We start from the raw sequence: 21,096 nt of genomic DNA, 5'->3' as shown, positions 1-21,096 counted from the left end.
GAAAAACTTAATCCCCTCCCTCAGGCTCTACAAAAGCAAGTGAGTGAAAGAGGGATAGCCACGGCAGTCACCAAACTGGTGGTTTCTGCCCTTCTGGCCTTCCCAGTGCAGAGCAGCAGGGAGCGGGGTGATGCCTCTGAGTGCCATCCTGCTCTAGTGTGTATCACAGTCACTCAGAAGGACATTTCCTGGTGTGCTGAATCTCAGCTGCTGCCCTGGACAGTGGGACTTGTCCTTTGGCCTTTTGGCCAGCAGTCATCCAAATTGATTCCTGCTGGCCTGTTCCTGCTCTCCTTGTTTCTTGAGGTGTTTTTACAGGGGAATATGGTGACCCAGATGGAGGATTGAAACAAGCTGTCTGTATCCCTTGTAAATCTGTTCTTTCCTCACAGTCAGTGACTCTTGACTGACAGGGACAAGCTGTAGTCTCTGACTGCTTTGTTCTGTTTGACTCGAGGTGCAAGTGTTGACATCTCACCGGGCAGCCGGCAAAGACTTCCGGCAAATGAGTGGCACTGAAGAGCCCCGAGGCTGGCGTGAGGCACAGGAAGTGTCCCCACCAAAGGTGCTACAGGTTGGGCATGACCTGAAGATGGTGCAGGAAAAGAGGACACATTGGGGGGAGGTAGAACATTTGAATAGGGAGCTGCACGTGCGTCTGAAGCCCTTGGAGGGGGAAAGGCATCCTTGAGTGGAAGTGGAATGGTCATTGTGGCAGTGATCCTTCAGAAAATCCATGAAAATGGACCATGAATCTGGCCATCCACTGGAGTAGAATTAGCCTTTGGTTTTGACCCATCCAGTTTGAGAAGTGGACATCAGAAAAAACCCACTTAAGAGCCCTGCATGTTGCTGACAGCACCTTCCTAAGGGCTTGCATTTGAAATGGAATCTCAGGCTAATCTCTGCCAGCCACCTTTCTGACATAAACTCATTTCTGGTCCCAGATCTACAAGGGCTTTGTCACCAAACCTGCTGCAGCAACAGCATGGTCTAAAGGAGCCTTTGCTCTCCAACCTGAGAAGTGGAGCCGGGGCGGTTTGTTCATCTCCAGTGCTGACCCAGCTGCTGCTCAGCAACAGGAGATCAAGGATGACTCCCTGGAGCTACTGAGTACGTCTGCTGTATTTCTTGTCTGAGGGACAGTCTATTGTGTGCAGGTGTCAGCATAGCTGTACCAAATGTTTTTCCTGAGTTTGGTGTCCCAGGGACATTTAGAGACATTTCTCCACAGGAACTGCTGTAGAAAAGCAGTCTCTGTGCTGGCCACCTGTGCTGCAGAGCTGTCTGCCTGGTTGTTGTTGTTACCCAGCCGAACACAAAGGGTTCAAAGCTTCAGGCTCTGGGTCTGTCTTTTGAATCTCCTGGAAGCTGGGATATCTGCTTTAAAGTGAGCATTTTGCATTTTGTTTCCCTCAGGGAAAATAGTGAACATGGAAAATCCCATGATGAAATACACTGAACTGGAATATATTGGCAGAGGGTGAGTCCAACCACAGTTACTTCTACATAACCATGGGCCAGGTGTTTTTCTGGTGGAATATCTATGCAGTGTGAAGTCAGAGCAGCTGCAAACAGACATCTCTCCCCATGTTCAGACACTGGGGATAGATTGTCCCATCTCTCAGTGCTGCTCCGAATTCGTGAGTGTGCCCAGAAGGCATTGGCAGAGACACCTCCATGCTGCCAAGTTCTTGCCTGCAGCAAGGAACAGGACCTGGAAGATCTCCTTGTCTCTCAAGTGTGGGACAGTTCTGTGTTAATTTCCTGAGCATTTTTGTATATCTCCAAATCATACAGCCACACTAATAAAAGGGGAAGAAACGTGCTTGCCTGAAAGAGCAACCTACTCCCTGATAGCTGTCAGATAACAGTTCTCAGGAACATTTCTTTCCAAAAGATTGCTGAAGGAAATACCCCATGGTCAGGATAAAAACTGCACAGTTTAGAACCTGAAACCCAAAATGAAAGAAGGAGCTCTCCTTAGGAGCTGAGGCAGTAAACAGCAACGCTTCAGGGACAGGCCCAGTGCCCATGCACTTGAGAGGAAAATGCATCATCTGCCTTCGGGCAGAGCCCGCCTGCATCCGGCAGGTTTTAGGCATTTGCAGCAGAGATCTCCTCTGTGGACTGGCTTTCACTGCAAGATCTAAATGTCTTCTTCTTTCTTTGCTGCTTTTTTGTTTCTAGGACTTTTGGAGATGTTTGCAGAGCACTTGACAATGCCACAGGAGAACAGGTAATTGTCAACATCTCCTGCAGAGCCTCTGGTGTGAGCAGCTGTGGCTGGAGCTTTGAGTAGAGCTGTGCTGAAAAGGCACAAGAAGCACAGACTGCTACCAGCCTGCAAAATACATTTGGGACAGTCTTTGTCCTTCTCAGCTGCCAGAAGGAAGGCAAGGAGGGCAGCAGTTCCTTTCAGAGAAGGATGTGCTCATTCGCTCTCTATTGCTAAAACAAAGGTGGTGCCTTTGAGCATCTCACTGCTCTTTGGGGCTACGGCTTCAGAGTCCTGAATTGTCATTTCTGCTTGCCAGCAAATGCATCTGAAAGTTACTGGTAGTTCCTTAGCCACCTGCAGTGCTGCACTGGAGAACTGCACGTAGGGAGAGATCTGCACGGCGTCCCTAAAAGCCCTAAGTCCTGCCCATAGCCCGAGATGTATCCACAGAGTATTAAGGCATGGATAACTTCTTCTGAATCCCAGACAAAGCAGCAGGGAGTGTGCTCAGAGCTTTGTGGGTGATAGTTGAGACACCACAGTTACCAAGTGGACAAGGCAAAACCTCAGTGGCCACGTGTCCTGTAAGTGGCCTCCAAGGGAGCAGAGAAATGGGCTGTTGCAATGTCAGTTCCTAATTACTGCAATGCCCAATCACAAGGCAGTTTGGCACAGCTCGGCTGTGGCATTGCAAAATCACTCGCTCCATGTGCCTTGTGGTCTTGTGCCGCCAACTTCTCAAGTTACTCATTTTCAATGTCATTTTAGGTGGCCATAAAGAAAATAAATCTCCAAGAACTGAGGAAGAAGGAACTAAAAGTCAATGAACTCATGCTCATGAAGACAAATAAGAATCCCAACCTGGTCAACTGTTTAGACAGGTGAGTTGTTGTGAATGTTTGTTTACATATTGCAAACATGCATGGTAAAATTCCACTTTGTTCACTGGCAGAAAATAGAGCTGTAATTATTGGTTAATTATTATTGCTCTGCTCATCTCCAGTGGATGGGAAGAGAGTGCATCTTGTCTGCATGAGTCTTCCGTGGTACACAGAGTTTGAAAATGATTCAAAAACCTGCATCTGTCATATCTTACTAAATCAATAGCCTGTAAGTTCACAGCCACCACATTGTTTTGGGGCTTGATTTTTTTCAAGAGTCCTCTTACATCCAGATAAACTAACATGGATTTCCCTTGGATTGTGTCCCCTCTTTTCCATTGCTTTGCATGCCAGGAAGACTAGGTGCTTATTTCCAGAAACACACAGTTTGACAGGCTTTTGATCTGTTCCTAACCTGCAGTTTTTACTTGCTGGCTATTGAAGACATCTCCTTTTTTCACAGCTGTGCCTTTCTTCTTGAGACAGATTGCAAACAACGCACAGCCTAGAGGGAATGTCTACTCCTTTCATTCTGTCCTTGTCACAAAGGGACTTGGAAACAATAGTCAATCAAGAAAACAACCTAGCCATGCATGTTTATCTCCATGCTCTTGTTTCCTTCTTTCAGCTACCTTGTGGATGGGCAGCTCTGGCTGGTCATGGAGTACATGGACGGAGGCACTCTGAGCGATGTCATCAGCAAGACCTACCTGTCTGAAGACGAGATGGCAGCCATCAGTAGGGAGGTCAGCAATCCCACCTGTGCTGCCCAGGGCTTGGGCAGGATTGTCTGGGAAACAGGGCTCCGACCTGGAGTGATTTCATGTGCCAAGCTTTGTTTCTGTGTTGCTGGTATGCTATGGGCAAGTAAAAGCCTCTCAAGTGAAATGCCTGCCAGTGCCCCTGCACTCACAGCAGTTAGTTCTTGTACTCATATCTCCTACTGTTGTATTCTCACTGTCCCTTGTATCTGTATTTGCTGTTCTCCACCTTGCCTCCCTAAACTTTCATCCCCAGCCTGTCTGCACTGCATTCCTTGCCTGTAAAAGCAATGGTGCTGGTGGCAGCATTTGAAATGATCAGCAAAGAAAAAAGAGAGACTCATTTCTCACAGTCATCAACTGAAAAGGACAGTAGTGCAGCCAAAATGCTCTTTGCTTCAGGAAGGTGACTGTTGTGATACTTCCAAGCCTGTGCTGAGGCCAGCAACAAAACCTGTGTCATGCAGCCTCCCACCCAAAGTGATCCACTTCACACCAAAGGGAGGGACTTTTTCTTCCTTGGCAAAACCCCTCACTTGTCCTCTGCATGGAGAAAGCACATCCACAGCAGCAGCAGCCATGCTGGCTGGTTTGCAGGGGACAGTCTACAACAACAGCAGGTGCTGTTGCTCTTTCAAAAGCTGACATGCCTTTTCCTTAGAAAGGTCCTGCTCTGCAAGTGGTGGAGCAGCAAGCTCTTCCTCGCAATGGCACTGTGTTCTGCCATTACTCGCCATTCCCCTGCAGAGGGAATCTTTTAGAGCTCTTTCCTTTCTTGTGTAATGAAATCACATCACTAATTTTTGCCCTCCTGTTTCTGTTTTCTCTCTCAGTGCCTGCAAGGCCTGGATTTTCTTCACTCGAACCACGTGATCCACCGAGATGTGAAGAGCAGCAACATCCTTCTTAGAACCGACGGCTCTGTCAAGCTGGGTCAGTGTATTCTTGGTCAGGTGCAGCATTCCAGGGATGTGGGCTGTGGGGCTGCTTTGAGTGACTGCCAGCTCCCCAGCAATGGTGCTGGTGGCAGTGCAGGGCCCCTCACTGTGAGCTGATGACACAGTTGCAACGTGCACAGAGGTATAAGGAACCACGAGAAGTCAAGAGTGGCATTGCTCTGTGTGTGTCCCTTCCAGAGGGAGGGAGCTACAATGTAAAGCTTCAGGGGAATGAAGGCCACTGCTATGAGCAGCCTTAAAATAACCTGGGATACTTTGGAAGTAGCCAATTCCATTCTTCCTTGGCTAAAGCCCCAAGGAAACCAAGCGTGGACAGTTCTCCAGGAGACTCATCAGCACATTCTTAGACTGAGAGTGGGGAATTCTTTTGCTTGATTTCCTAACTTGAGCTGGCTTTCATGGTTTGTTTTTTTCTCCACAGCTGACTCTGGCCTCTTTGCTCAGCTCACCCCTGAGCAGAGTCGACGGAGCTCAGTGGCCGGCATTTCTGGGTGGATGGCGCCTGAAGTGGTGACAGGTCAACCATGTGGCCCCAAAGTGGACATATGGTCTCTTGGAATCGTGGGCATCGAAATGGTGGAACGAGAAGTTCCTTACTGGAATGAAACTCCTGTTTCGGTAAGGTGCAAATACTCACTGATCCTGCTTGTCTTTCTCACCTGTCCCATGGTCAGTGTGCCATTGGACTAAATCCCATTGCCATCTGCTGGCACCACTTCCACCAAGGTCCCCTTCTAAAAATGTCCCTGCAGCACATCAGCATCTGCTGTCGATTTGGTTGCATCAGAAGGGAAGAGGAAGGTAACCAGTTCAGAAACCTAACCAGTTCAGAAACCTGCCATTTTGGCCTCCAGCCATGCCTGACATGTCTGATTTGCTTTTTGAACCCAGCTTCAGTTGCTGAAGGACAAGAATTTTTCAGTGGAGAGGTTAGACATGTGATAAATAGCCTGAGAAATGGAGGTTAGACCTTCCCAGTTTCAATTTTATAGAAAAATAAAAAGAAAAAAAGAAACAGAAAAAGAAAAAGAAGAAGAAAAAGAAAAAGAAAAAGAAAAAGAAAAAGAAAAAGAAAAAGAAAAAGAAAAAGAAAAAGAAAAAGAAAAAGAAAAAGAAAAAGAAAAAGAAAAAGAAAAAGAAAAAGAAAAAGAAAAAGAAAAAGAAAAAGAAAAAGAAAAAGAGAAAAAACCACCAAAGCTATGCCCAAGTAGTTTTGTGTAGGAGCGATGGTGGGTAGGACAGTCAGGGTGGACAGAAACGAGAGATCTTTGAAGCCAGGTCTTGGAACTTTTGGTTTATTGCAAAGGGCGTGGCTGCAGGGGCCCTGTTTGGAGCTGCCAGCCACAGCTCGGAGCAGGCCCAAAAGAGGAGCCCAAAAGAGAGACCTGAAAGAGCGACGAAGTTCTGGTTACAGCCCACTAAATCTTCTTCTGTGCTGAATATTCTAATTGTCACTAACCAATCTAGTACAAGATACAGATCCTATAGCATTTACCTACAGCCTATAGGAATAATTACATTACCATACTGTGTTACATTTTAAACCTTAAAAACTACTCTTTGCACCCTGAAGGGGATTGCCTTCAGCCAGCCATACCATTGTTTTCCAGTTGCTCAGTAACTAAGGCTAGTAACTATCTCAAAGCTTACTTTCATTTCAATCTCGCTTATAGTTTCCATATTCTAAAAATCTTTTGCCAGGCAATCATATTTAGAAGGTTTTCCTGTTTCATCTTCCCCAACACTTTTGCTTTCTTGTTCTTTTTTTAACCACAGCACATCAATTTTCCTCCAAACTGTAGCATCTTTTCCCAATCCTGTGGGTCTTCAAAACTTTCAGGCTTTCAAATCATCTGTACATTGTTCAGTCATGTGTGTGGGTGGCCTGGATAAGTTTAGGATGTGTTTTTCTCCGACTGCAGTTAGAATTGTACACTAAACTCTTGGCTGTTTCTGGGTACTTTAACAAGTTGATGAACTTGCAGCCAGGTGCCCGGGGCTGGGATCCAACGTGGGCGGTTGATGCCGGTGCTGTGTTCCTTTACCACAGGAGCAGGGCCATCCCTGGCTTGTACAGTTCTAAGGACAGTGAGGACTCCAGCTCCCTACCATGTCCAGTGGCTGAGCTCAGGTGCAGAGAGACAGGATAAAACCCTCTTTGTGACCTCTGGGGGTGTGGGAAAAGGAAAGAAAACTGCCATAGTAATTTATACTCAAGGGGAGTGTGTTTGCTGTTTTAGGCTTGGAAATTTTCCTCTGGCTTGAAGAGGATAATAACAAAGTCTTTTTGGTCACCATCTATTTCAGTGCCACCAGCACAGAGCTGTTAGTATTGTGATAGGCATTTTTATGGAGACCAGGCCACAGCCTGGTGCCATGGAGAGCCAGCCAAAACCTCCCATTTCTTACCCAACACTTTCTGCGATGGGACACCATTAATGCATTGCTTGAGTATCCAAATGAGCAGAGGGTGACCATAGGGATGGCACTTCTTCTGATTTGACCTTGAAAAGGTTTCCTTTTGCCACTTAAAGAAACTGAAACTTGCAGCTCAGAGACAGAGCTGCAGGTGGTTCCTGTGTGCCCAGACAGGCATTTTCATTCTGTTGCATCCTGGAATTGGGTTTTAGGGGTTCTTATTTGTGTTAGCTAGCCCAGTCCTGTGTACCCCTGTGCTTTCTCCATGTCATTCCCCCCCCTGCAGTTTCTGGCCCCATGCTGCCTGCCTTTGGGCATTCCCTCTGCTGCTCCTGTAGCCACTGGCCCCGGGAAACCCCATGCCTGCCGCCCCATCGCCACGATCCCACTCAGCCCGAGGCTCGGTGCCCACCCCTGCGGGGTTCTCTGGTTGGTCGCTGTCCTCCGTCATCACTGGGGGGCGGCGTCTGCCCTCCCTATCACATCCCCTGCATCATCCCGCTCCCGGGTCCCGCCGCCATTTTCCCCACGTGGAGTGGGAAGCGCGGGTCGCTCCCCCCCCACTGCAGCTCTCAGCGACAATAAAGCCTTCCTGCTCTCCTCGTGGGTGATCTGGACATTCCTTCCCTCTTTATCTCGGATCCCGTAGCGCGGGCGACAGAACCCGGCAGACCCCGACCCGCGTGCCGGTGACAGCAGGCACAGTCTAGGATTCTTCACTGTTTTCATTTCTCCATTTCTCCACTGTTTCATCTCTCCTGCGGCATGTGGGAGAGAAGCGGCGAACCCAGAAGTCCGGGGGGAGGCGGCGTCGGAGGCCCGACCGGGGAGAAAGAGAGAATGCCGCATCATCCCAATACATTTGTGCAGGCATCTTAAACTGTCTGTGTTGAATATGAGATTCCAAATGTTTGCTTCCTTACCTGAGGAATACCTGGCAGATTTCCTTTCTTGCCTTCCACGTACCGCTGTTTTCTAGAAGAGGACAAGAAGCTCGATGAGTTTTGGTTTATGACCACTGTGCTTAAGGGACCAACAAGCACTGCAGAGATGCCTTTCATGTACTAATCCTTGGAAATAGTAGAGTTAGTTAGTGTAGCAGAGTCCTTCTTCTCAAAAGCCTGTCAAGCTGGTGTGAATCCTCTGAGAAGGAAACATTTTTCCTTTGCTGATGTAGTTCCCACTAACTAGGTCAGTCAATGAAATCAGCTGCCAAGGCAAGATCTGCTGAATGCTGGAAAAGCTGTGGCTGCATCAGGGTTTGGGTTTTTGGTTGATAAAGGAAAGTCATCTCTGGGTCTCTCCAGGGCAGTTTCTGCAGAGTGGAGCTTAAACAATGGGATCTGAGAGAGCAGTTACAGATGGGAAAGAAGCAGCTGGAGCCTGGTGTTTCCTTTTCCTGCAGGCTCAACTCCTGATAGCCACAGGAGGGAGACCAAAGCTGCGGCAGCCCAACCTATTTTCACCTTGCCTGCGTGACTTCCTGAGCTGCTGCCTGCAGACAGACGAGGCACGGCGCTGGTCTGCCAAGGATCTCCTGCAGGTAAAATGCAAAGGGGCTGCAGGTGAAAGAGTGTCTGAGGGATGGGCTCCTCCTCCACTGAGGTCCAAGGCATCAGATGAGCCCCCGTTCCTCCTCACCTCCACTCTTGGTGCTGTTCAAATGAAAACAGTGAAGAATCCTAGACTGGGCTGGGCTGGCAGGGCCCTGTGAAGGTCATCTGGTCCAAGTGTCCTGCAATGAGCAGGGACATCTTCAAAGAGATCAGATTGCTCAGAGCCCTTTCCCACCTGACCTGGAATACCTGCAGGAATGGGGCACCTACAAGCTCTTGGGACAACCTGTGCCAGTGTTGCACCATGCTCCGAGTAAACAAGTTCTTCCTCAGACTTACTCTGACTTGATCCCCATTTTGTTTAAAAATATTTGCCCACATTCTATTGTTAACTGGCCCTGATAAAAAAGATGTCCCCCATTTTCTTCAAAGCCACTCTGAAGTCTTGGAAAGTGGCAATAAAGTCTCCCTGGGGCCTGTTCTTCACAAAGCTGAATAACTCCACCTCTCTCTGCATTTCCTGAGAGGACAGGTGCTCTGTTTTCTGGCTGTTTCTGTCACCCTGTTTTGTAATTTGGTGGGGTGTTCAGTTTTATCTAATGGCAAAAGAACTGAAGTAGAGCAATGCAGGGTACAGAGCCATGAAATGGTGGTGGAGGAACCCAAGGAAGCCAGTCCTGGCAGAGCAGTCTGGAGAGATTTGGCTGTGGGCAGGAGGGGCTGTGGGGGGCTCACTGTGAGCCTCTGAGGGGCCCTGGTTTGTGCCCCCCACCCCACCCTTAGAGGTTTCTGGCATGCAAACAGGGGCAGCTGAGAGGGACTTGTCCCAGCCCCATCTGCTGCCTGGCACGCTCAGGCAGAGGGGAACTGGCCCAGGCTTACTGCCAGGCTGTGTGGCAGAGAGGGAACTGCAGCAGCCAGCGCCACTTGGCTGGCCCTGCTGGGAAGGAAGGTGCCATCCAGCACAGGAGGGGCAGGGCATGGAAAGGTAGACACTGCTCTGTCTCCCTGTGGAAATTAGCACGGTGCCTGTCTCTCAAAGACAGGGACCTATGTGGGTCATTGGAGTTTCCTGAAAGGAAGAAACCCCAGGGACAGAAAGCACCATTTCTAGAGCACTGGCAGGGCAAAAATCCCAGCTAGATGAAGACAACACAATACAGAGATGAATGGGATTCTGGGCCAGGTTTGCCTGTGATGGCAAGGTCCTGCACATAAAAGATGGAGGTGCAGATGGTCCCATTGGTCCTCTTTCTGCATCTTTCTAGGAGCCAGAGGAATCCTCTGAAATACTGAGCTTGGAAAGTCATGATTCAGTATTCTTTGTTGTTTTTTTTTTCTTTGGGCAGCATCCGTTTGTAACACTTGCTGAGCCTGCGTCCAGCCTGGTGCCACTGATTGTTTCAGTGAAGAAGAGGAAGGAGACAAGAATGTGATAATCACATCAGGACCATTACCATTGACTTAGAGTAGGATTGTAGGTTAGAGTTAGGGTTAGGGTTAGGGTTAGGGTTAGGGTTAGGGTTAGGGTTAGAGTTAGGGCTAGGGTTAGGGTTAAGGTTAGGGTTAGGGTTAGGGTTAGTGTTAGAGTTAGGGTTAGGGTTAGGGTTAGGGTTTGGGTTAGGGTTAAGGTTAGGGTTAAGGTTAGGGTTAGGGTTAGGGTTAGGGTTAGGGTTAGGGTTAGGGTTAGGGTTAGGTTTAGGGTTGGATTGTCTAATCGGACTTGGAACAGTAGGATTGGAAATGAATAACGTTTCTGAAATCACAACTCACCTTGAAGATTCCCTTCTTCCTCACTCTCCAAATAACCTCGAGATTTCCTTCTGAATTGTCAATTGTTTCCAGAAGCTTAGGTTTAGGGTTAGGGTTAGGGTTCGGGTTAGGGTTAGGTTTAGGGTTTGGGTTAGGGTTAGGGTAGGATTGTCTAATCGGACTTGGAACAGTAGGATTGGAAATGAATAAAGTTTCTGAACCCACAACTCACCTTGAAGATTTCCTTCTTTCTCACTCTGTGAATAACCTCGAGATTTCCTTATGAATTTTCAGTTGTTTCCAAAAGGTTGAAAGTGACACTTACGGAGTCTTTGGCACAGTGTGAAAGTGGGGAAGGCTCTTCTTCATTCATCTTCTCCAGACCATACTGCCTTTGGAATACGGCCCACTGGTCTGTTTTTGCCCAGCTGTGGTACTTCTATCTGAGGCAGAAAGGGCAATGACATTTGCAGCAAAAACCAAAGGGGGATTGGGGAAGCCAAACCATCCTGTGCAGATGCAGGCCTTCAGCTGTGACTCCAGAGCACTTGGGCGCTTGCCACTTGGATTTGTATCCCTAAGTGCAATGTCTTTGGCTGGAGGAGAGCCTTGCTCAGCTGAGAAAGCAGCAAGATCAGAGGGGGTGCTCTGAAAGGTCTCCAGCGGTGCAGAGCTGTCAGCGACTGTGAGGTGAGAGCGGGCCCGGCCTTGCCCGGGCTGGAGCCGCAGCAGAGCCCCGGCAGAGCCCGGAGCAGCCTGAGCCTCGGCAGAGGCAGGCTGCCAGGAGGCCCTTGTAGCTGCAGGAGGCAGCAGCCCGGCCCTGCGTGCCTCTTCCTGGCCCCGGGTGCATCCTCCGCTCTCAGAGGCCAAGCGGCAGCTGGCTGCTGCCGAGGGGAAGCGGAGCCCTGCTGGGCACAGCCCAGCCCGGAGGCATTGGCCGTCTGGAGTCTGCCCCGGGCGAGAGAAAGGGGAAGGGCAGCCGAGGGCCGGTGGCCTGGCTGAGCATTCCTACTCTTCTGCCGGCTGCCCTGTGACTCCTGGGAAAGGTTAGCAATATGTGCAGCACTCTGGGCACCGGGGGAGGGAGCCGGGCTGCTGGGCAGGCTGGAGCCCAGGGCAGCGTCCTTCAGGCACGGCACTTCTGCCAGGGGAGCCGAGGCCAGCGGGAGGCAGTGACAGCTTGTCAGCTCCCGTCTGCAGGAGCCGGTGCCTCACACAGCTCTGGGAGGAAGCGCCTGCAGTCCTGCAGTTCTGCACTGAGCCAGAGCAAAGGTGGGAAATGCAGAGTGTTTTGCAGAAATACTCAGGGCCAGCAGGCCAGCCTGCTTTGTGCTGTCTGGCGCACAGCAAGCGCTGTGCAGCGCAGCTCTGAGCTGCTGGGAGAGAGGGAATTGGGGACATGCCTGAGGGTTTTGCTTGAGTAGTCAACTGATTGGGAAGAGAGCAGAATAATTGCAGTTGGCAATCTGTGTTTTCTTCATTAATTTCTGAAAGAAAGTCACAATGTGTTGTGGGTATTGTCAAAGAAAAGCCTTATAAAAAAATCAGGCTTTGCTCTGCTAAAAATGACCAGCTGGCCTGTTATGTCTTCTACATACAGCTAGCTAACTTCCCATGTGAAAAATCATAAAAATGACTGCAGTTATTACAGTTTGCATCTGGAATAAACAAGAAATCTGTCCCATGAGAGTCCACAAAGGAAAAATGTAAACACCTGAGTAAAAGAGAGAGTCTTAGCACTTCCACACAAAAACACCTTCTCAGCAATGAATTGTGTGGCAAGAAAACAAGCAGGCAATTGGAGTTGAACATGAGGTCTGTGAAAATGGTATAAAAATGAGTTATGTGAATAAAGAGTTGGCTTTCCCTGCACGAAGAAACTGAGTCCCGTCTACTTTATTGACACAGCAATGTGGCTTCACTCAGCAAGAGCAATCGCAGGGTGTATTGATGAAAGGCTTGTGTTTGATTCCCAGAATGGGAAGAAGAGGCGCTAAGTGTAACAAATAGGGCTTAGTCTTGTGAATTCCTTTAGCTTTAACAGGCAGCACTGAACCCTGTATTGCCCCATTGCCGTGCTTAATGTGTGCAAGTGGCTGTTTTAGCCTTGAGAATAAAGAGAGCGGTCCTGCTAAGAAGGTAGCTGGAATGCATTCAAAGGGAAGGAAGTGTTTTTAGGAGGCTCTTGACCAGCAATGGAGAATTTGAGGAATGGAATATTTCCCAAACGCCTGAGTCAGGAACTGGAGTCGTGTCCAAGGCCCTGCCATATTTGATCCATCTTTGAGCAGGTTGACAAGACAATGAAGAAAAGTGTATTGTTTAATGGATGGTGTTATGGACAAATTCAACTGGGGAGGCCAGTTATAGATAAATCAATTAAGAAGATGTCATGGTTGGACACTGGCGCAATGCCAGCGTCCCCATGAAAATGCACTTTCCTTAAATAAATGCTGTGAGATGTTATCAGGAACAGAGCAGGCCCAAGCTTAATAACAAAGAAAAAAACTTTTTTAAACTACTACTAATACAGAAAACACATAAACTAAATCCAGGATGAAGACCTTTTAAAACACCCCTCCTCCTCCCAATTCCAAAAACACCCAGCCATGAAACATCACCCGGGATTCTTGATCAAATTACCACCCTTCAGGTAATCTATACTTAAACTATCAAGGGAGAGAGAAGTCTCTCTTGCACCACAGACCCCCGAGGAAACACAGCTGCCCCCCTGTGTTTCCCTGTCACACATGGCAACCGCCCGGAAAAAAAAAATCTGCCAGTGTGACACTCTCCATTCCATGTCACAGTGCTCTCACCACCGTGCATGGACAGACTGCTCATAGGGCTCCTTTAAGGATGCTTTGCCACGGACCCAAAAATAAAACAGTTCAGTTTCTCATCCTGGGACTACAGTCCCCCCCATTTTCCCCTGGGGCCGAGGGGTCCAAAAACAGGACTCATCTTCTCCCCGAAGACAGAGGGCATCACCATTCCCTCTTCAGCTTTCTTCGTTTCTCGCCATTCTTGTGCTGTTCGAAGCTGAAACAGGTCTCCCTGGGTCACCACTGCATCCCCCTAAAATGCAGTCTCTATTGCAGGAGATTTTGGTTCAGTCTATGGCTAACAAGAAAAGTCCAGCCAAAAGCTACTTCATCATCTCCTCCCACTTAAATATTTCTTCTTCTAACATCTCAAGTCCCGGACTATCTCTCTTCCACTACAAATCAAGGAGGAGTAATACTTTTAAAAAGCCCTCATTTCCTGGAAAGGGTTAAACGTTCAGACTCCCTGGACGGCTGATATCTCGGTCCAGCGTTCCGTCTCCCACGCTGGGCATCATCCCCCCCCTTTCTCCTTCTCCTCTGCCGGCAAATTTCCAGGTGCCGCCAGGCTCTCTGTCACTTTCCCTCTTGGGGGGGGGGGCAAAGGCATCTCCACTTCTCTGCACCCTTCCGTCCACAGGAGCTGGCTCGGTTCCAGACCCTCAGCCCCTCGGCCTACCTGGACGAGGCCGCGTGGCTTCCCCTCCCCCACCCAGCCCATGGCTAGGCAGGGGAGAGCCTGCACTCTCTGACGACCGGAACCAAAAGAGACAGTTCCCCTGGGAGTTCTTGCTTTTAACTCCCTGTGTTCTCAGAGGCGTGTCCATGCTTTCAGTGGTCACTCCAGGTGCCAATATCCAAACCTGACCACTGATTGGTTTGACCCAACTTCCTGGAAAAAATTCACTTCCATGTCAAACCACGACAGAAGAATTTATTAAGCAAGTGGTAATGAGCAAAAGACAGCGCTGGGTGGACGGAGAGTCTCTGCTCTACCACGGTGTGCCCTCCCCCCTTGCCCTTTTTGTTTTTATAGTCCATTTTTTTTTTCTTCTTTCCAGTTGATGTATTTTCTCTCAATGCACTCTGCGCCTGTGCAATTGGTTGCTAGGGGGTCTTTTTTTTCTGCCCTTGGTGGTCGTAGGGATGAAGGCTCCTCATCTTCCTTGCAGATTGTCCTTGGCCTAAAAGTTAACTTGTATATAATTAGTTACACAGTCTTCTATGCTACTTGCATCTGCACAATTCTTAAGCAGGATACTTGCTGTTCCCTCGGGCCCCCCCCTCCTTCTCCTCCCACATCTTGAAATTCCCTACTCAGTTCAAATTCTTATCTCCTTCAATGTTTTGATGAAGACCTTTTTATTTATTACAGGTGGGAACATGATCCTTGAAGGAGAAGCAATGTATTGGTCAATGGGTGGGCAGTTAAGGTTTGAAAGGGGAACAATGCATAAGGGAGCTGTTGTTGGCATGGGGTCGGTATCGTGAGCCACCGCGGCTTCATCTCACGCGCCGGCCATGTGTGAGCTGATGCTGTAACTGGGAAAATTCCGCTCCTGCGCTGGAGATATAAGGCCTGGTTCTGGGCTGGAGGGGTGAGAAGGACGAGATGCACACCCTTTTGATCCAGGGGAGATCCTGGAAGTGCACTGCCTACCTGCCCCCCCCACACCAAGCACCACGCTCCATCTCCCTCTCCTGCTCAGCGGATTTTTGGGAATCCAGGGGTTGGTATGTATTATTTGACACTGGAACTAATGGAATAAATTTGCTTTGCAAGCCCAGTTGTGTCTTAGATTATTTTGTGCATGAGTCTCCTCCTGAACCGGTGGCAATGACCACCAGGGACCTACAGGATACTCCTACTCTGCTGTCAATCAATTCTGAGAAATGATTTAAATACGTCAAAGAATTTGGAGTAATGTTTAGCCTGTGAGTTTCAGCAAAGTATTGACTCTGTCTTAGTTGCATGCATACAAACTAGTAAGTGAGATTGCTGGGTGTGCAGGTGTTAGGGAAGTGATTCTCTATGCACCGAGTACTGAAATAAACAAATGCCTCCTTTCTAAGCCTGAGCTGGCAGCAGGGATCAGGCCCTGCTTGGTAACTTTCATTTTGGCAACTTCTGTGAGCAGGTAAGAAAGGTCAAAATGAAACCTTTTCCAGCTATTCCCCTCTGCTTCATCTTTTTAGGCGCCAGAACTCTGTGCCACAGGTGGCCTGGCTGTGTGCAGAGCAATGCAGCCCCCACAAACCCCTTGATTTCCCCACAAGCTGCCATGCCTTGTTCCCAGGTGTGCCCAGCTCTGCCAGCAGAAAGAGCCCGCAGCGCAGTGGGCACCGTGCCCTGCCCAGCCAGGGCTCTCTGGCACAGAGCAGCAGCAGCAGCTCCAGCGCCTTTCAACCCACTCCTGCCTTGGCTTCTCCTGGGACACAGAAGCCTCTGGAAATCAGCATCGCCAGTCGCATTCCAGCTTGGAGCAGCTCCTGCGGGCAGGCAGATGCTGCCAGTTTGACTGCTTCCAAAGGGGAATAAAGGCAGCGATGTACATGCTCAGGAGCCCTGGGCATATCCAGGAAACGTGTAAATATGTGGGAGATTTGTGAGGAATTATTTCAGCTGTTATGCCAACAGTGCCTTCTCTCCTGGTTCTGTGTGTTCTAGATGAGTAATGTAACAGTTGGCTCTCCCAATTAAGAGGTAGATAGTATGTGGATGTTACAATGTATAGTGATGTTATTGTAATATATCCTCCCATAGCCTTATTTGCCCTCCCCCTTGTAACAGCCTTGGTAGTCAGGGCTTTTGGGGAGGGCCGGCTTGTGACCAGGAGGCGCGGTGTAACAACACCTGACCTCCAATCAAGATGTAAGAAAGTAATCTCCACCAGTGGACAGCAGAGAAAGAGTTGACTGATAAAACTTTGGAGGGGCTAAGGGTATAAAAGGCAGAGCATCTGTTTTGTAGATGAGCTGCTCGTAATGGTCATAGAGACTCCCAGTGCTGCAATTTTTCCTTATTCAGTCCTTTGTTAAGGTTTATTAAACCTTTAACATTTTAAAAGTGAGGGTCATTTCTCAAATGTGCAGTGCTTTGGGCTATTCTCTTGGTCAGCTTTCCTTTGCTTGGGTCCCATCTCGGTGCTTCGTTGGGGTACAGGCTGTAGGTACTTGGTGCGCTCTTGGAGTTACTCTTGGATCCCTTGAACAGCAGGGTTTGGCCCACAAAGGGAATTTGTGCTACTTTGTGACAGAGGAGAACTTCCCAGGCTATTTAGCGTTTGCTGTACAGATGGTTGGTTATTGCTTTGCATCAATTCACAGGCCAATATAGAGGGTTTGCATTGTGATGTCAGGGCATGGTTGCCATGCGGTCATGGTGACATCAGAAGGTTGCTGTGGTGCAGAAAAGGCCTCAGCGTCAGAGCAGCCCTAGGCCTTGCTCAGTGCAGGATGCTCAGTGCATCCTCCTGGTTGAGGCACATGTCAGTGGGCAGCTGCACACTGACAAGAGCCTTGTTTTTTCTCGTGTTGGAGCAAATCTGCGCAGCAGTGCTACAATGATTGAGCAATTTGCTGCTGCATTTGTCACTGTTTACGGCGTTTCTTATTCCGCCTATTACCTGACTAACCTGGCACGTAAGTAGAGGTTTTCCCTGGGTGTAACCAAACCTGGCTTTTGTATGTCTTCCTGCTCTTAGTGACTGAGTTATTTTGAAACAGAAGGAGCATTAGGGTGCCACTGGTTTGGGAAAGCTCCTGTCAAGAGGTTCAGCTAAAAAGGGGGTGTCTGTAGGCACAGGGGCAGCATTTGCAAGGGAACCTACAGGGGTTCTGGTCCCTCCACAGGAGAATCTGAGGCAGCAGAGTCTGTCATTTCCTCAGATTGCTGGGACAAGCAAGACAGCTTTGAAAATATAAACTGGAGAACTCCTTGGAAGGCCTTCTAAAAACTCTGCAGTTGTTCCCAGAATTCAGGGAAAGCTTCTTTCTTTCTACATTTTGTCATGAAAGGATTTGACTGCCTAACTTGACCCTTGACTGAGTGCTAAAATAGTGATTCCCTTTGCAATGAAATGCTAACTCCAAAGCAGTGACTATCTGCTCCTGAATCCTAGAGCTGCTGCTGTGCTGCGTCACAATAGAGCTGCCACAGCTCAGTGGAATTTTGGGGAAGCTTTTCTGGGCAACTGTTTCCAGCAAGTTAATGAGAATTAGTGCATACAACTGATTAATAAAAAAAAAAAAAGGGTACTGGAAGGAGAGAATTTTTAAAGATGTGTTATCTGTTTGGTAGAACAGGAGCATTGAGTGTGAAAGAACAATTTGCATTTTCTTGATCATGTTTATATTAATTTACCAGCTAAACAGGCCAAAGTGTAGGCACGACCAAGAATATGGTCCTGATCTCTTGCTGGTTGTGTGAATGAACTGTGTCTCCTGGAGGGATGTTGTGAAGCGGAAAATACTCTCTGTTTGCAATTCTTGTTCTGTTGGATTCACCAGCCCAGGCAGTTTTGTGACAGCATCTGCTTCATTTTCCCTTGCCCACTACAGGTCACCTGAAGCATGTATTCAGCGGTGCTGATGCTAAGGTGAGTGAGCAAGGAACATTTCATCTTGGTGGTGTTTAGGTATTGTAGAGTACGCTGTGAGCTTAGCCAGAACAAGTAGACTGTTCAGTGCCAGCCATGCAGGCCAAAAGAAAAACCATTTTCATTCCTTCAACAACAAACACCAAGGCAAATCTGGATATTTCCTAATTTCCATCTCAGAGTCTTGAAGTCTTACAAACTAAGATTTGCAGAGAGAATATTATTTGCTAAAACCAAACACGGATGAATACTTAATAAACAGCAATTTCCTATAGAGTTCAATTAGCCCATTTTCATAAAGCCACAGTGACTTAGACTTTTATTCCTATCAAACATCAGGAAACTTCCTAAAAAGATGTGGTTGTACAACAAGAAGGACAATTTAAAATTGTGGATACTGTATTTGACGTCAAAGGGGCAAGTTTGTGGTGGGGGAGCTGCGTGGGCCCAAAGGACCCAGGGGTGCCGGTCAAGAGCAGCTGAAGGTGGGCCAGCGCGTGGCCAGGGAGCCAGGAAGGCCAAGGGCGTCCTGGCCTGTGTCAGCAAGAGTGGGGCAGCAGGAGCAGGGCAGGGAGCGTCCCCCTGGGCTGGGCAGCGCTGCGGCCACAGCTGGGAGTGCTGTGCCCAGTTGTGGGCCCCTGTGAAGCAGAAAGTCCTTGAGGGGCTGGAGCGTGTGCAGAGGAGGACACGGGAGCTGGGGAAGGCTGTGGAGCGCAAGGCCAAGGAGGAGGTGTTGAGGGAGCTTTAGCCTGGGCAACGGGAGGCTCGTCAGGGCCCTTCAGGCACACTTCCATAGATCCATAGAGGACAGCGCTCACCCCAAGGCCTGCTTCCCTGCCAAACCTCCCCGCTCTGCATCCATGGGCTTTAGCCACCTGAGGAGGTGACACTTCCAATTTGTGGTTTCTTGGCTTGCTAGGAGGAGAAGCCCTGCTGATTTTCTCTCTTCCCGGCAAGCAAAGATGCTTCTGCACAAGCTTTCCTGCCCTTTTCCTGCACCAAATGGGATTCTGATCCACTTTTAGTTTTCCATGTCTGCCGCAGCAATAGCAAAGGCCTTGTTGGCTATTTCCTACTTTTCCATTTCACAGCTTTCAAGAGCTAAAAGCTCCCTTGTGCAGAGGCACTGTGCCTTGCAGATAGCAGCCAGGGAGGACTATCAAATTCCTAGGCAAACAGAGTTCTCTTGAATTAGCCCATTTCAATCTGGCCGGAGTGACTTAGAATGCCATTACTAAGAAAGCTGATGATTCTCCTTCAAAGAGGTGGTTGTAGATGCGAGGAGAAAGGAGGTTCTAAACGATAGGTAACGGCCTGTCCCTCATGTTTCTCTCTTGTCACAGATAACAGAAGCAGCAGCAGTCTCTGCCCTGGCTCCCTCTGCTCCTGAGGAAGAAGCCAAAGAAGAGCAAAATGCGCAAGATGACCACAAGCCTGCAGCTGTGGTCACAGCAGAGCCTGATGCTTCCAAGAGAGTAAGTGCCAGTTGTGGGTGGTGCTGTCTTTAGTGCAAGGCAGAGCTGCAAGTTTCTGAGCAGCCAGCACTTGCTGTTGCTGGCTGAGGATGCTGAGTGCTAGAATCCCAGAGGACACGGCCATTTCCTGCAGGCAGGGACAGCTAGAAATTGGCCTTTGGCCTGTCACCTTGAGGCACCCAAGAGCTGGGGGCTGCGGCTCAGCTTCTGCCTGCTTGGCTCAGTGAAGCTCTGTCTCTGGGCTTCTGCAGGGCCGTGGCCAAGGGCACAGGTGCTCGTGCTGGAGGTCACAGGGCTTTCTTTAGTTGTTTTCCCTTTGTGCAAAGGTGTGTTTGGCTTGTGGAAGTGTTCTGCAGTTTTCTGCAGCAGTTCTTCACTTGTACACTCTCTTTTGGGATTTGATAAGCTGCAAGGAGATGATTGTGTTGTCCATGAAGCTGGGGTAGGCCATTCTTGTGGGGTGAGGCCAAAGGAAGCAAGTGCCTTGTAGGGAAGGCTTCTTGCCTGACAAAAAGCAGAAGGGGCGAGTTTCTGTGGTTGCGTTTTGGGATGAAGCCTGCAGCTTTGGAAATGGCATTAGTGCCTCGGGTGGGGGTGAAGCTGCAAGTCCTTGACTGCTGTCTTGTGTTGCTGAGAAGAGGAAGGACATCTTGGAATTGTGGGTGCTGTATTTGACGTCAAAGGGGCAAGTTTGTGGTGGGGGAGCTGCGTGGGCCCAAAGGACCCAGGGGTGCCGGTCAAGAGCAGCTGAAGGTGGGCCAGCACGTGGCCAGGGAGCCAAGAAGGCCAAGGGCGTCCTGGCCTGTGTCAGCAAGAGTGGGGCAGCAGGAGCAGGGCAGTGAGCGTCCCCCTGGGCTGGGCCACGCTGCGGCCACAGCTGGGAGTGCTGTGCCCAGTTGTGGGCCCCTGTGAAGCAGAAAGTCCTTGAGGGGCTGGAGCGTGTGCAGAGGAGGACACGGGAGCTGGGGAAGGCTGTGGAGCGCAAGGCCAAGGAGGAGGTGCTGAGGGAGCTTTAGCCTGGACAACGGGAGGCTCGTCAGGGCCCTTCAGGCACACTTCCATAGATCCATAGAGGACAGCGCTCACCCCAAGGCCTGCTTCCCTGCCAAACATCCCCGCTCTGCATGCAAGGGCTTTAGCCACCTGAGGAGGTGACACTTCCAATTTGTGGTTTCTTGGCTTGCTAGGAGGAGAAGCCCTGCTGATTTTCTCTCTTCCCAGCAAGCAAAGATGCTTCTGCACAAGCTTTCCTGCCCTTTTCCTGCACCGAATGGGATTCTGATCCACTTTTAGTTTTCCATGTCTGCCGCAGCAATAGCAAAGGCCTTGCTGGCTATTTCCTACTTTTCCATTTCACAGCTTTCAAGAGCTAAAAGCTCCCTTGTGCAGAGGCACTGTGCCTTGCAGATAGCAGCCATGGAGGACTATCAAATTCCTAGGCAAACAGAGTTCTCTTGAATTAGCCCATTTTAATCTGGCCGGAGTGACTTAGAATGCCATTGCTAAGAATGCTGATGATTTCTCCTTTGAAGAGGTGGTTGTAGATGCGAGGAGAAAGGAGGTTCCAAACGATAGGTAACGGCCTGTCCCTCATGTTTCTCTCTTGCCACAGATGACAGAAGTAGCAGCAGTCTCTGCCCCGGCTCCCTC

The 21,096-nt window shown here is 49.2% G+C and overlaps 1 protein-coding gene across 3 annotated transcripts in view; it reads left to right on the top strand.

The window, feature by feature from the left end:
• Window positions 1-234: 234 nt before the first annotated feature.
• Window positions 235-21,096, top strand: part of LOC128822611 (serine/threonine-protein kinase PAK 3-like) — a 68,801-nt gene continuing 47,939 nt past the window's right edge. The window contains exons 1-10 of one of the 3 annotated variants that reach the window (XM_054004374.1): window positions 235-565; window positions 948-1,113; window positions 1,420-1,483; window positions 2,191-2,239; window positions 2,990-3,102; window positions 3,731-3,848; window positions 4,697-4,796; window positions 5,244-5,440; window positions 8,646-8,783; window positions 10,146-10,313. In XM_054004374.1, coding sequence (XP_053860349.1) covers window positions 506-565; window positions 948-1,113; window positions 1,420-1,483; window positions 2,191-2,239; window positions 2,990-3,102; window positions 3,731-3,848; window positions 4,697-4,796; window positions 5,244-5,440; window positions 8,646-8,783; window positions 10,146-10,232 — 1,092 coding nt within the window. In that variant the 5' untranslated portion in view covers window positions 235-505 and the 3' untranslated portion in view covers window positions 10,233-10,313. Of the gene's footprint in view, window positions 566-947; window positions 1,114-1,419; window positions 1,484-2,190; window positions 2,240-2,989; window positions 3,103-3,730; window positions 3,849-4,696; window positions 4,797-5,243; window positions 5,446-8,645; window positions 8,784-10,145; window positions 10,314-21,096 lie in introns of those variants that run through there. The other 2 variants (XM_054004376.1, XM_054004373.1) reach the window with 2 other exon arrangements.

This window comes from Vidua macroura, chromosome Z (assembly GCF_024509145.1).
Source record: "Vidua macroura isolate BioBank_ID:100142 chromosome Z, ASM2450914v1, whole genome shotgun sequence".
NCBI lineage: Eukaryota > Metazoa > Chordata > Aves > Passeriformes > Viduidae > Vidua > Vidua macroura.
The sequence above is the reverse complement of the archived record's forward strand: the minus strand, read 5'-3'. Positions and strand labels throughout refer to the sequence as shown.